Here is a 16,337-nt window from a genome sequence, read left to right on the forward strand (position 1 = left end):
AAATTTGGCTTTGATTTGAATCGTGGACAGGCGGATTGTTGTTTGTGCGGAAAGTAATACTTCACCTTACGCATTGATCCTTTATCTCACGCAGTTGATTTAACGGCGCAAAGCAACGTTGCGTACATGCGATAACTTTAATGACTGCTGTGTAACTTTAATACATCGAGCTCATTTAAATTTCATATTTAGTCAGTTGTGGGATTTTGCAAAGAAGAAATGGAAGATCGAACGTTGGACGTAGCTTGATCACATGCCGCGAAATGAGGTTAGATTATTATATTAGGTGACTCACGTGACCAAATATATATGAACGACGATCGACATACGTTCTTTTCTTCAACAAACGTCACAGTTGACTCAATGTGAAACTTAAATGATTTCTCGGCATAATAATACCGTGTTGTAAAATGTTTACACACACACACGTGCAGTAACAGATATTTAAGGGTAGAGGGTTGAAGGAAAAAATTGCGCCCGCGGCCAAAGTTTGAAGCTTGATACGAAGCAGAAGGCCTTTATTCTGTCAAAAGTGTTATTATTTTTTAGGTCCGTGGTGCATACCACATTTTGCGCACAAATATTATTTTTCAAATCTTCTACACGCAAGTAGAAAAATATTACAACTCGTTATTTGATTAAATGCGGTTAAAACGTTACGAGATGTTATTTTTACTTTACCGCTCGTTGCCACGAGCAACGGGCCGTAAAAATATAACTCTCGCCGCGATTTATTTTTGCGCAAAATTTGACTTTTTATTTTCCCAAATTTTAAGATCGAATTTGAAAGACGCTTACCAGCTTAATTATTTTGGAACGAAAGTGACATAAAATGCCATTAATATGTGAAAACTATAAGTTCCGATAACGACCTCAACCTCATTCTGAGAATTACGAGCGTGTTCGCGACGTTAATAGTTCTAACATTTCCTGACATATAAATTTAAGTATCACTGAAAGAAAATAACAAAAAAAAAAAACAAGAAGGGCGTCTAAAGGGAATTTATCTGGGCATCATCCCGTTCGTGTGGCGACATATCTTGAAACGATGATCCCTCTCGTGTGTCACGGGCTTTGTTATTGCTCTTAATCCCCCGGGATGAGTGTCAGGGCACGCAATGTATGTTTGGGGGCTTCGAATCGTTAAATCTTCCTGGGGATTAGTGCATTCGATTTCCCTGATTTCGTGTACATCAATAAAACGCAAATAATTAAATTTATTTGCCCACGCAGCACGTAACTAATTAACCTCAAACTTTCCATCGCCCAAACGCCCTTTGTCCGTCCCGAGGGGTTCCATTGTCCGGTATCGTCCTTTCTCGAGATTCCTGATTAGAAGGACCGGGAAAGTGGGGAAATCCTTCTGATAATGCCGAAAATTACGTCGACAATCCTCCTCAAATAATTTGGAGTAATTTAATTGATGCGGTTGGCTGATGGGATTTCGGGAAATTGAGATGTTTGATGTGACGGGGATTGAGTGGATTTCGTCTTTGCTTATCGTAATAATATCGTAATAATAGGTCTTATGACCGCCTGATGATGGTGGTTGTAACTTAAAGTGATCGGCGTTAATAGCGATTCGATGCGAATTTGGTAGCGGCTAAATTAGTTTGTAAAGACTTTTGAAAGTTTTACCGTCTTGGAGTTAGTCGAAGAAAAGCCAAGATTTCTTAATGTTGCGAATTCAAAAACACGTAAGATTTTATGAAACTATTTTATTATTTATTGTTACGATTATGCGCAACTCATCGCCGGAATTATATTATTTATATGTATATATATATACACTAGTGAGCATAAAATTCGGGTCACTTCGAAATTTTGAAATATAAATGTATTGAAAGAGAAGTAATATTTTTCGCTGGCATACCGGCATTGCTTCATGAAATTTCGGATCATTGGGAAAATGTTTACGGTTCTGCATGGTTCTACCATGAAAAAAAAAAAGATTGATAAAATACCTCCAATATCAAAATGTTACAGTGCTTGGGTAATGGACACCTGTACAATACATCGGTTACTTGGGTACAGGATCGTGTTTTTTTTTTTTTACCATTTACCCTTAACAAGGTTAAAGAACCTCAGAATGGATAAAGGCTGTCCTTTTTTATTTTTTTGAAAGTTAGGAAGGTAAAAATTTCGAAAATACTAAAGTGACCCGAATTTTATCCTCGCCAGTATATATAATTTTTATATATTCCTTGACCGATAGATTCTCTTGACTTCAGTAGGTGATTAAAATCAATAGATCCAAATAAAAATGTCGAAAAGAGACTATTTATTAAAAAACGGGGCCGTAATACGTTGGAATCCTCGTCTCAATCCAAACGGAAGCCCTGTTAATTAAAATTGATTTCCTGAAACTTACTAATGGCAAAATTCGAATTTACATTTTTCTTTTTGCTCTAACTTCCACGTAATGCAGTACAGAAGTGGAGTTTCGAACGCAGTTACTCAAAACAATAGGGCACCTTCCTTCATCTATAATGCAAACTCATCGTGAACTGCGTGCTAAATATAACTCGGTTTCACCTTTTCGGATTTGAATGAACAAAATAATGTATTAAAGTTCCCTGTCTTTCTTGTCACTTAATTTGTTTGCTATTGAGTAAAACACACTACATGTCGAAGTAATTTGGGTTGCAGCTTTGGAACCAGACCTCTTTCAAAAAGTTTTAAGCCGAACAGTCCTGGCACGTTATCGAACCAAGTTATGCTATTCTCCTTAGAATGTTTCAAAAGTCGTTACGATTCGATTGTTTAACATTTTCAAAATTTCGTTCGGAGCGTTGAAAATTTCGAAAATTGTCTGATCCCGCTTTATTTATAATTTTCGGCAAAGTTTTAGGACTTTCGCATTCTTTGGGGCAATTTGATTTTTGAAAATATTTGGTTTGCGGTCATTTGTCTGTGAATGCCGGCACTTCGCGCGTTCTCTATCACTGACAAAACGCTCACAACTCTCGGTCTACTGCGCTAAAATTTATGTATGTGTTTATAAAACATGCCTTTTTCTCGTTTGGCAATTGAGAAATCGAAAAAGCAAACAAATAGCCTCGCACGTTTTTGACATAAAACAGCCCACCATCGAAAAAATAAACCAATCAGAGGCATTATCCATTAATAAAACACGTTTTTCATCGAATATTTAACAGAGGCATTTCGGAAATTATTGCGCCCGCTGAATTTACGATAAAATAATTTGAGCCCAGTTTTATGATTTATTGTTTCAAGTTTATTTTTCGCCGGACTCCGCAATTTTCGTTATGCCAAATTGAATTGAATTCTCCGGATTGTCCACATAAACTAAACGAAATTAACTTTGTGCAGTTGCCATTGGTTCTGCGTATCTATGGTTTTTTTTGCCGTATAATAATGGGCTCAATTTTTATCAAAGGTAACTTATAAATTGAAATTTACACATACTCGTGCTGGAAAAATATTAATAGCTTTGTTTTGTCCCGGGATGCAAAAAAGGACGCCAAAAAAGGAAAGGGGGAAAAACTTGATATTTCTTGCACAAATAAATAGCAACAGAGATTGTTTATTGAATTCTTCCCGGAAAATTTATAGGAAACAAATAGGGTAATTAGGCCTAAATTGCCCTGCTCACACACTGGTAATTTTGTCGACCCGTCTCTGTCCAATCGTATCCTAATGGCAACATTACTGAGGCTTCATTATAGATTATAGCTTATGTTTACCATCCGACAATGCCGTGTTTATATATTTATTCGCCCGCATCAATACTGCTATTACCTATTAAACGTAATAAGCGTTTAAACAAAGGAAAATTATATCGTAATTTAGTCATTTATTATTTATAAATGCCGTCCGAAATAATGAAGTATTATTAGTGGCGCTCTGGCATTTAGTTTATTGAAACGGTGCAGACTGTCATTAAGGCCCAAGAACCATAAAATTCTAATTAGAGACTTTATGCCTCGTGTACGAGGGTATTTAGTTGCTGTTGCTTTTTTATTAATTCACGCCTTTTTCCTTAATTAAGTGCTCCGGCGGTGGGTCGACTCTAATATTTGCACGTAATAGAAGTTACGAACAAAAGGGGTGCCACAGCGGCGCAACAAAAAATAAATTGCCCAATCCCATAGAACGAATATGATCTAACCGACCGACACACCGACATGAATTCACGCAAATTCCATCAATCAACCGCATTAATTACATTACAAGAAACCATAACAGTTATCTTCGGGGCCGGTAATTAAGTAACCGCCTAAGTAATCGGCACTACAACATCATAATTACCCCCGGATAATTGGGCGCAATTATCTGACCAGAGCCATTTTTTCCCAGATAAGTCGCCTAGAGGTCCCGTATTAGGCTGATTGATTTTTTCCTGATAAATACTTAATTGCTCTCTGGTGCTTAATGGCGAATTGTGCAAAAAATGGTGGTCGCCAGCGAAATTCAATGAAAGACAGATGGAGTGATATTGTGAAAATAATAAATGCAGGTGACGAGCACACGAATAAATTGGACATTTCCTTCCATGAAGAATCGATAGCGTTGTCAAACTCAGTCACACAAAAAATTGTATTCAAGTTTGTCCAAATTAAACCTCGTTAGATCGCGGCTCACCACTGGAGTATCAGAAACTATCAGAGCAAACGCAGTTTTTACAGGTCACTCGTAATTTTTACGTTTTCGTCATAATCTCTTAGAAGTCACTGCACTTCTCATTTTTGGCATGTTTGTGGCAAAAACTAGAATCGCAACTTAACCTGAACGATGTAAAAAAGCGTGTTTATAACATTCTGTTCTCATTTGCTATCAGCAATTTATTTTATTTGCAGCCTCTTAGATGCCTTAAGTTTTTCCGATGCGTATGCTGCCTGCCAGTGCGATCTTGTCACTGCTCAAACTTGAAATAACTCGATATTTATTCCTGTAGATTTTAGACGATCCGAGCCCATCTGATTTTGTCCCATAGGTTTTAAACTAACTTGGGCTAATACGATTTCTTGCTATAACAGATTTTCGATAACTTGAGGTAACTCAATTTTGGTGTCGACTTGGAAGCCACCTGAACTAACCCGAACCGATCTGTTCATTCTACAGATTTTGAAGTAACATGAAGTTGCGTTGTGAAGGGTTTTGTCGGCACGTATTATTCGCCATGTTACGATGAATCATTGACATTATTCGATGAGTTTTTTAGAATATTAGGCTCAAGAATTTTATGATGGAATTTCATTTTATTTTATATCGTTGCATTTACTTTCAGGGTTTGACGTCCACTCACGATCCAGCGACTAGCGACGACAGCGGTCGGGCTTCCGAGAGGTTGACGGGTTCCTCGGTGGTGTCAGTGGCACCTCGCGAACGCGATGCCGACAGTTCCAGGGACCGATTAAGCGACGTAAGTAAACTCACTAATCTAAATCGTAATAAATCCCCCGTTTTATCGGCAAACTCAAAGCAACTTTCCTCCCATTCCGCTTTCCGTCCCGTTCCCCCGGGAGAATTCAAATTAAAATCCGCCATTAAAGCGAAGAATCTAAAATGTATTTTTCATAACTAAACTATCCGAGGGAGTCTCGGAACTTTTTAAAATATTGATAGTGACTTTGTGCGGGCTTTGTCTCGGCCAGTTTTAAACTCGAGGGCACTTTTCCAACTTTTTATTGTACTTTATTCGCTTTTGTGTAAGCGTTGTGCGATTTAAGTTTTATTAAACTGCAATTTTGCCCGAAAGTATAGGGAAAGAGAGAGAGAGAGAGAGAGAGAGGAGGGGGGGGGGGTGAGATGGAGTGAGAGAGTTATTGAAAGATTATAGGTTGAAAAACGGGAATAACCTGAAAATTAATCGATCACATAGAAATCAAAGAACAGGTTGTTTTCGTGTAGAAAATTAATCATTCCGTTTTCTTTTGCAGGCAAGTAGTAGATGCAGCTCTGGCAAAGGATATATCGTAAGTACTTATAGTAATATTGCAAAATTGCGTATTTATAATGAAAAAAAAACAGGTACATTTGAAAAGGTAATTGAAAGACTTTTCAAATGAGACGCGACTCAACCCACTTTCCCATTTAAGATTTCAATCGTCGGTTCTACTCCCACTAGAGGGCGCGTGCAATTGAATAAAAAACCGACTCAAAGAATGTCCCCTCGAGAGTACAATCCACGTATTTGTGCATATTTATATATTTTCCAAAAGGACCTAAACATCGGGGGCGGTTTGCTTTCAAGCTGCAACAAATGGTCCCATAGTTATTTCGAATTAAACGTTGGCAGGTTAATATTTGCATCGTCAACGTACCAGCTAGCTGGCTAATTCAAGTTTGAAATTTAACCGTTTACGCAGAACTTTGTAAATAATTCTGCCATGGGGTTTTGTTAATGTGGGATATAATTTAAAAAATTACGTAAAAATGAAAATTTGCGGAATGGATAGGTGGACGGAAACAGAACAATAGATAATAAACTCACCTATTTCTGCACGAAGCCGCTGTGGAACACCTTAATGCAGGTACGTAATTACCCTTCACGAGGGTGCTTCCTTTAACTAAATTCAAATACTGAAATATTAAATTATGTTACATTTTGCTTCACTTTTTGGAACTATCAATGTTTTTACGGAACAAAAGATTTCAGACATAGAAAAGAAAGCAACATCGAGGAGGTAAAAATTGCTAAGTGTAAATTTGCAAGCAAGTTTCCGAATTCGAGTGATTGTACTGAAAAAAAGACTGAAAATAATCCCAGAAGAAGACACGCAGAAACAACTATTGTGAAGACTAATACCCCTCTCGACATTGAACTGCAGCGTTTGCTTCAATGCGAAAGAAGTTTTTTAAAATTACTTACCATTCATTTTATTCATTCCTGCGGAAACGCTAAAATTTCAAACTGAAACTATTTTTTGCTGAAAATAAATCTATTTAATTAAACTCTGAATTTTTAAATCCCTTCCGATTATTTTTTTCATGTTTCAAAGCACAATTAAAACCCAATTTGCATTAGGACCACTCTTATTAAGCCGGCAGTTGTAATTGAAGCGAAAGCGTCTCAAAGTCCTAAAAGCTCTCCAAAGGTACACCGTGTAACGAGTTTAAAATTAAAAACTTGGAGAGAGCGGCAATGTAGTTAAAAATTAACGTTTCCCTTTGCCATTGTATAGTCACTCCCGTAAGTACTGATTTAAAAGGGGTCGTTATAACGTAAATTTGTCGCGCTTCAGATACTTTTTTTTTGGCTAGAAATGCTGCAATTTGAACAAAGCTTGTACTTGACAGTTTTGTCGTGAATTTAACATGGCATGAATATATTACAATTTTAGACTTGACGGAGAAATGTACAAAATGTTGCATGTTAAACAGACTAAAGGTTGTTTCCTTCGGAAGTTCAAGTTTGAGATCATTTTGAGTCTATTTAAGCCACATTCCGATCGAATATCTTGGCACATAACCGGCCCTTTCAACTATTCTTCTCGTGAAAAACAATTACTCCTGACACCAATACGGCCAACAATGATTTATCCGCTTGCCTTTTCTCAGCAATTTTCTCCTGTTTTCCGACGGTTTTTCTCCCTTCGGCAAAAACCGCTCGCAGCGCTTTCTCTTGATTATTTTCGCTTTTTGTGACCGAAAACCGGGAAAAGACTAAAAGTATATTTTCGTCATGGGAATGGAAAAACCAACCGAAAAACCGTTCTCAAGAGATAGAAGAGTATGTAACATTAATCAGTGACGCGGTTTACTTCAATGACTCAATGGCGCGGGTGTAATTTTTTTTTCATTAGGGCTGGAAATTATTTACTATTCAGGGCCAAAAATGCTCCTAGGCGCATATTCGATGACGTCGCGTTGAAAAATAATTTTATTGCTATTGAAAAATATTATAGAAAAATAAATTTAACCAATGGAAAATGTCTTCGAATTCAATATTTATTTATTTTAAGTAATGTTTTCGGACAGGCGATAAAATAACGCTAAAAAACTGACCATCTTTTGGTGTTTAAAAACTTCAAAAAGAGATCAAGTAACGAGCCAGGCCTATGACTACGATAAGAGCATTGTGATATTGACTACAGTAAACATTCTAATTCTATCGAATTTTTCTTCAGTTCTCATTTAAACATTTGGATAGCTTTAATAGATTTAAATCTGTTCGGTGAGGCTTTATACAGGGTGTCTGGTGACTCGACGGCTATAGACTAAGGGCGAGTTCCTTGATGAATTTCGAACCGAAAATGCCTAAGTAACTTCTATTTGGGAACGCTTTGTTTACAAAATACACAGTATTCAATTACTCATTTATTTTACTTATTTTACGTCGAAATAATTCCTATCGTTGCCGCTGTCATTTTATTAATGTTATAGCAGCAATATTTATTAACATTTATTGTTTAAAACACAAATTCATGGGCTCTTGAAAATCTGCAACCACAGACACGCGCACTTCGGTGATATGTGCGGATTCTGTGATAGGTAAAGGAATTATAAATTATTTTTTTACCTCTGAAACGGCTACTTGAGCGACACAATACTAAGAGATCTTTTTATTAATAATTGATGAAACATAACAACAGAAATACTCATGTTGAAGGAAGTCAGTAGCGTACCATTTTTTCAATTAAAAATAGGTCTCCGCGTGGCCACGCGGCCGTCACTAGTACAAGTGGTAATGTTCTGATTTCTCCAAAATATGCACATTAATCCTGTCATACCTGACCTAAATTTTATGCGCATATTTAAAACCGTTTTTGAAATATTAAAGGAAATAAATATTTGAACACTACCTTGGTTTCCGGACATAAGTTATTTAGATATTTTCAACTCGAAATTCACTAAGGATCTCACTTTTAGCCTATGGCCGTCGAGTCACCAGATACCCTGTATAATTTGAAACAGATGTATAGAGGCGTTTTTCTGTCAATATTAATTACGTGCACTACTATTACAGACTATGATCAGGGTAACTTACTTTGAAGTTTCTATAACGATATATAAGTAATAATTTGAAAAGTCCTTTATCCCTGGTAAAAAAGCATCAAATATCCATCCGTATACAGAGGATACGCCGTCAGAACATCCTATTTTCTAAAACTGCCTCTGTAGTTATCTAAATACTTAATTTCTTGAGGGATGGAATAACCCTCTTTTGGACCACAAATGAGCTTTACACTTGACTAACTGATTTTGAGAAGAACATACTATACTTGGTCCAAAATTGGCTAAATAGAACTTGTTTTCTCACTAACTTTATATGAAAAATCAAATTGAAATGTTCATCTACAAAAATACCCAAGAGTTTTGGCTAATTTTAGGTTTTTCGGTTTTGTGATTGTTGAATTCTTAGTGGTAAATAATACATCATTTATTTTATCGTTGTCCATCCGTTTTCACAAAACCACCCACTGATAGTAACATCTCCTCCGCTTTGTTCAACGGTTCTTAAATTTTTTATCGTGTATCACCTGCATAGTTGATAATGGTTTTGTTTGATGCGTTTGTTAACAATGGTTGGTCATTGTCGAACACCGTATGGAAAGATTCAGGCACTTTTTCCAAAATAAAAAACTATATTAGTGACATAAAAACACATAATATCCCGAATATCAATGTTAAAATTGGTATCACGAGATTATTTGGGTCAAAAGTTATTTGAAAAATGTGTCTAGTTTAGACGCTATTTATGGTCAAAGTTCTTGAAGAAAAAAAAACATATTTTTTGCTACGTCTCGAGAATGTTTCGATGGATTTCAATGAAACCCATTGTGCATTTATTATTTAGTGCAGGGATTATTTTCGTGCAATATACATGTTTATTTTCATTGATTTTCTGGACACCCCGTATTTGATTTATTGCACTGACTACGAGATATACTATTTATTAGATTGTAAAAGTAAATTATCTACTATTTAATTGAAGCAATTGATTGCCAGTCGTGCTTGAAAAATTGTTCAAAATGCTTCTTACCAACTTTCAATGGCATGCTCCGTATCCACGACAATGCGCGATGGGAGTAAATGGACGAAAAAGAGAAAAAATATTGAAGAATTCAAATGAATTAAAAATTAGCCGGTATCAATTCTTGTCATGTGTAAAAACAGTGAGATTAATAGAATTTGACGTGTCAGTGAGGAAACAACCTGACAAATGTCAAATTTTTGTAGACGTGCTATTTTCTAACCTCACTAAATAGAACATTGACATAAAAATTCAGTAAACGCCTTCTAAAATTCGAGATTACTTACATTTACGTCACTCATATGTGTAATATAGCTGCTGTCCCTCTTTTATCTATACAAGGACAAACATAAATTTATACAGTCTCTGCCGATTTTCTCCAATTTGGAACAGCACATAGATTCGAAGACAGTCCTAGAAGCACCCAACCCAACACTTAAAGATACAAAAATTTGGAAAATGTTACATTGTTTCTCAGTACTGAGAGATTGACACACTTTTCCCAGCAATGTTTCATGGCTGCTGTATCTTGTTTATAGTAAAAACCTTCGAATGTTATAAAATAGACATCAACCTCGGACTCTGTCTCTTCATTATTGGAAAAACCTTTTTTTAGCGATAATTTTTTTCACAAGTTTCGAAATAGAAAATAATTTCAGGGAGCTGAATCTTTCCAGTAGGGTTGGTGAGGAAAAAGTTGATTGATTTTGGCCATCGCGTTGACGGAAGTGTGAACTGGTTCGTTGTCTTGATGAAACAAGACTTTCTTTTTCGCCAAATACGGTCGCTTTTTGCTCATTTCTTTGCTCAAACACTGTAAAAAACTTGTATAATGTTCTTCGTTTATTGTTTTTTCTTTAGGGAGATAGTCGATAAAAATTATCCCACGTGCATCTCAAAAGATTGACGCCATCCCCTTTCCAACAGATGTATCGTTTTTTTGCCTTCTTTGAAGCCGACTCTCTCCTTTGGGTCCGTTGTTTTGGCTGCACTTTCGTCTCAGGTGTGAAACGATGGATTCATGTTTGATTCATTGTTACGAATTGACTCAAAAACTCGGTTGTATTCCTGCGAAACTTTGCCAAATACTCCCTCGGAACATCCTCACGGCGCTGTTCTGTCCATCTTGCGTACAGCTTTCTTACGTTCAGTTTTTTTAGCATACGATGTGCAGTACTTTTTGACATGCCTGTCATGTATGCTAACTTGCGCAATTTCATCCCTCAATCTGCTAGTACAATTTTGTGTATTTTCACCACAATATCTGAAGTGGTCAGATCTGTTGTGTAATTGGGTCGACCACTACGGAGTTTATCTTGACAGCTCGTAAGACCGCGTTTAAATTCCGCCACCCAATATTTTACAGTGGTTAACTAACGACCAGATTCGACTAGAGTAGAATCTAACTTCGTTTTGATGTTGAACGAACTAACAACTTTCGAATGAAAATATCGAATCACTTATCGATGAACATTTTATTCTATTTGCACGAAATCTCTAAAAGCGTCTACTAACGATGGCCCCGAAAAAGCAGGATCGATTGTCAGTCATCAACAGTCAACACTCGTACTGCAAGGGAAAGTCGACAGAAATGACTGTCGAAAATAAAATTTCACAATTTTTCATATTAAATTCTAGATATTGCATGATAATGTTAAGTGTAATGAATGAAATTGCAAAGTATTATCTCGCTAAAACTTATTCCATCATAGAATCAAATAAGAAAACCCACAAATAGCCCGAAAAAAGAGACAACAAATTATGTTCCAAGGATATTCCCTTATATCCCACTTTACTTCGACATGGGTGGATGATCCCCCCTGCCCGGATGGGACTTTTTGCTGACGTTGCCGGAGTAAATTGACGATGTATCTTTATTTATAAGGGCTTCTTTACTTGTGCTCTCTTCCCATTTCTCGGCAGGGAGGATGTAATGCTTCTCTCAAGGAAATTTTCTTTTATATTGGATTTAGGATCCTGGATGAGTGGGGGGTGAATACATGACGGTGATTTCTCTTTTGTCGGTAGTGTTGTGCCAATATTGACGGGGACATTTTATTCAAGAAAGGGTTGCTGGATTTTATCAAAAAATGTAAAGCATGTAGAGGAGAGAGAGAGAGAGAGAGAGAGAGAGAGAGAGAGAGAGAGAGAGAGAGAGAGAAGATGTAGAGAGGCTAAAGAGCAAATCTGTCTGAATAATTGAGTGGAATCGGGGTCAAGTTAAGTCAAGAAATACAGATGTTGAGTGATCATGTATCACTTACGTCTCACCGAAAGCGATTTCGTATGTGCAATAAGAGTGAGCCTTGAAAAACGGCATTTCACTCGCGGTAGAAGAGAATTATTAAACAACGATCTGTAAAAGGCATAGAGGAATGAAGCATTACGAAATTTGTTTGGGGTAGTTAAATTTTCTCTTACGAGAGACGAAGTCTCGGGTTTTTTTTTCGAGCGGAAGAAAAAACAGATTTAGGATTATATTGCTACCAATGTGCGATTGCGGCCGATTAATTACTCTGATCTCTACTAATCGGACTTGAGCGTAATTGAGACAGTTAGAATCTCCCTCGAGGTTCTTGGTAAACAACGAAAAAAAACACCCTAAATAAACCATTCCGAAATTGATAAACCCAATTACAAATCCTTTTAAGAAACAGCAAACAAAAAAGCTCAAACACCCCAGACTAATGCATTTACGCATACGATATAAAGCGGATAAAAGCAAACCTCATTAAGCCCGAGAGCATCCCCAAAGGCGGCGAAAAACCTTTCAGGCCAACCAACAACCTCGCACTCCCCTTGTGCTCCCCGGCGAAAAAAAACTTGGCGCTTTTGAATTATGGTTAATACAGTTTAATGCAAAGTTAGCGGAGGAGCTGGAAAATTTAATTTTCCACCCCGGAGAAAAAAAAAGACGTTTTAGGTAAATCAACCTGATAAATTTCTTTTAGTCGAGTTGGGAGTTTTTTCGCGCTTTTAAGGCTTTATTAAAAGCTGCTCCCGAGAAGGGCTTTCAGTTAATCGTGAGAATGGACCCTAATGTAGGGTTGTTTTTGTTGTTTTCGATTTAATTGTGATTTGTCTTGTTGCTGCTACTGGCTCTAAATTTGCATATTAAGCCGTCGGTGTCTTTATAAATTAACGTTTTATAAGTCACAAACAGAAAAATTATACAAGAGCTTTGGGTAAATTTTATTAACTTCAATCTACGGAAAACGCAGTGGATTTCAACCCCTAGGCGAGGGAGAAGCAATAAAAGTAAATAGTAATAGTAAATAATCCCAACAGGTTGTTGAGAGATTAATGGCGAACTATCTGAAAAAGAAATTAATATGTATCGCCGAAAGGGAGAGAGGCCCCGAATGGACTGCTCGAAATAATTGACACAGAGACAGACTAGAGCCTTCAATTCCTGGTATCACGTGTTAGTAAGTAAAGAACATCTGAAATTCACAAATCCAAAAAATATATACAATCAAAATTACACTTTAAAATTACAATCATCATCGCTAGATGGAGCCACCGTGCCAACTTTGCCATATATAACTATTAAACCAACAATAAACGGCTCGTGCGCAGAGCTTCGAAGGGCCCATTTGTTTTTTTGTCTCTCGTTCATTGCGTTGCGCTTTGTCCTTGATTATATTTAAAATTGACGGGAAAACTGTTAGTTTAAGTCAAATTTAAGGCGTTTACGCAGAAGCAGATGATTATGAATCAAGTAAAAAAATTACAATATTGATATTCGCAGGCAAATCCTTGTTTCCGTCATTTGGTCATACACTCTTCGTTTTATACGTTCTACTCGGTTCTATCGCATAATTTGTAGTGTTTTTCTTTGGATTAATTTTATTTGTCTGTCAGCAGTAATTATTTAATTACATAGGCCTGTAATTAAAATGATTAACACATGTTTTTCTTTTCCAGTGTGATAGCGAAGGAGAGGACGATAAGGTGAGTAGTACCGTATAATCTCGTGCCATTAAGATATTGAAGTGGATTGTTTTGCACCATTCAATTGTGTAAGTACCCACTTGAAATTGGGTGTCGTTACCGAAGACCTACAAGTGGGTTTTAATACCTACTTACGCCGAATCCGTCTCTGCGTGTGTAGATCGATTTTGTTACATCGAGAGGCTGAATTATGGTGGTTAATGGACTTTGGCACGATAGTCAATCCATTCGGGGATAATCCAGTTGTTGCATTGATTTAGTCACGTATAACAAAGGGAAAGCCCAGAAAAACGAAAAATACTTGGCTAGTGTGTACAGCTCAAAGTGCCATTTTGTTTATTTTATCCTTTTTTACTTTAACTGCAAGACACATGTTAGTAATAGTAACTTGGCTTTTATGGGTAGTTTATCTGGGTTAGTAATACGGCTTTCTCTTTCCAGCCTGAAATATTCACACCCTCAGGACTGAATCGTCCCCATGTAACGTACGTGTCGCGTTGACGTTACGTCGTGACATTTACGGTACCTGTTCGACTTTTTGAGGTCGTAAATTCGGAAAGACGAGACTTCTCCTGTTATTTTATTCCCCGTTCGGCAGTTTCCATATTTTATCTTCGAATGTGGCACGATCCCACCGAAAACCACGCCGAACACGATCGATGTTTAATAATTTAAAAATGGGTTTGTTTGCAGTGGCGCTGCTGTCTCTTTGGGAATTTATTATTGAGGTGCATCCAAAGTCAATGTTTAAAAATGTCGAATTGTTCTAGGCGCGAGATTCCCATGAATATTTTTCAAAGTAAGGTACTTCAAGCCATTTCCCTCCATCCGACATTAAAACTTCTCCGGTTATTTGGAAAAGGAATCCAGATCGCGCTCCTTCGCCGCAATATTTGAGGAAGTCATGCGACCGCACCTGGGGGCACCAATGCGCCCTTTCCAATAAAGCCCGGAAAACAACTGAAAAAACTCCTTTTGAGGAGAAATACAATCTGGAACACACTGACAACAAAACATACGCGGTTGGTTATATCTCATGATTTTCCGGGGTAAAATATAGAAAAAGTCTTAGCGAGAGTCCTCGAAAGAACCACTTGACAAGCACTGTCAAACAAAAGAGGTGCGAAAAACAGAGAGAAAGGCGAGTGGTTAATATCCAAGGCAGTGAGTAGTTTCGCTGCCTCGAAGCTCGGATGCTACTCGACACTTAACGAGTGCCGAGAGTAAATGTGTGCGCGAACATTGGTAGAGGGCTCTAATGGCCCTGGAGGGCCCACTCCACAAAAATCGGGGATGTGTGTTATGTTCGAAGCAAGGGCCCGGTTTTGCATCCTTGAAATGTTTGTCTTGGCGATTTAGGAGACAGTTGCATTAACCGAGTTTCCACGAGGCGTATGGTTTTATAAATCGATGTTTTCCTCACGAAATTTGAGAAGTTTAATCGTTCGGAAAAAAAAACAAAACAGTTGCGACAACCAACCCTTCACGACTCTTTAAAACGCCTCAACATTGCTATTTATTGTGTTCGAATTCATTCAGTTGTGGGATGAATGCAGGGAAATGCCCTTAAAAAAAGGTTAAAAAGGCCTTTCTTTTTTCTTTTTTTTTTTTGTGTGTTTTTATAATCGCACTTTTCACACATGCCCCAGCTCCGAACTTTCGAAAAGTGTTTGCGTCGCCGGACAATCGTCCGGCTTTCCTTATAAACGTTTTTCTTTGTCGGGTCACCGCTCGAAGTCCTCTTATCTGCGGCCTTTTATCGCAACTTTTTAGGTCCTTTGCTTCATTAGGCCGTGTACCATGAAAAGTCATTTCGGAAATAAATAAACCTCGGCCCTGGAACGTGATTGTGATTTGACAAAGCGGAAAACCAGCATCGCAACGACGGCATTTGCATCCGTTTACGAGTCGTCCTTTCTGAAAAATGGCTCCGGAGAAAAGAGGTACAAGACATTCGGAGTTTAAATGGATGACAGAGACCGTAAGGCAACCAATGTCACATTATTCGGTAAATTTTCCACCGGAGCTCGTGACGTTCTTCTTGTCGTCGTCGACTCTATCTCGTTTCCGGAGACGCAATAAAGAAATCCGGGTAAGCGTTTATCTTGTGTTCTTTTGTGTAGCTGTTTTGTGGGTCTGTTTCCGGAAAGGTGTTTGTTTATGAGCGACTTGGTGTGACGGCAAAAATAAATTTGAGGGTGTTTAAGTAAAGGCTCCGTAACTTAGAAAATCAGTTTTCGATCAGGGTGAGAAAATTACGTTTTATTCCTCGGCCGTAAAGAAACATTGCACATGCCGTTATAAGTTATAGGAATTCGAAAGCATAACGGCATGTAGGCCCTTTGAAGATTTCAAATGGGCGCGTTCTACACGTTGGTGGAGGCGGATTGTAACAATCGACGACATTCGCACTTCTCGAGGGCTCGAAAGAATGTCCTTGTTA

At 37.6% G+C, this 16,337-nt stretch overlaps 1 protein-coding gene and 1 long non-coding RNA gene across 9 annotated transcripts in view; one reads left to right on the forward strand and one right to left on the reverse strand.

Annotated features, from left to right (window-relative positions):
• Positions 1 to 16,337, forward strand: part of LOC136347449 (autism susceptibility gene 2 protein homolog) — a 101,450-nt gene that overhangs the window by 15,620 nt on the left and 69,493 nt on the right. For all 8 annotated transcript variants that reach the window (XM_066297460.1, XM_066297463.1, XM_066297464.1 and 5 more), the window contains exons 3-5: positions 5,252 to 5,386; positions 5,904 to 5,939; positions 13,868 to 13,894. In XM_066297460.1, coding sequence (XP_066153557.1) covers positions 5,252 to 5,386; positions 5,904 to 5,939; positions 13,868 to 13,894 — 198 coding nt within the window. The remainder of the gene's footprint in view (positions 1 to 5,251; positions 5,387 to 5,903; positions 5,940 to 13,867; positions 13,895 to 16,337) is intronic.
• On the reverse strand, positions 13,164 to 14,482 carry LOC136347451 (uncharacterized). The gene is made up of 3 exons (XR_010733499.1): positions 14,030 to 14,482; positions 13,439 to 13,828; positions 13,164 to 13,383 (listed from the first exon to the last, which is right to left on the reverse strand). It is a non-coding gene; the product is annotated as an uncharacterized lncRNA (long non-coding RNA).

The sequence above is a fragment of the Euwallacea fornicatus genome, chromosome 28, assembly GCF_040115645.1.
Source record: "Euwallacea fornicatus isolate EFF26 chromosome 28, ASM4011564v1, whole genome shotgun sequence".
Classification (NCBI taxonomy): domain Eukaryota; kingdom Metazoa; phylum Arthropoda; class Insecta; order Coleoptera; family Curculionidae; genus Euwallacea; species Euwallacea fornicatus.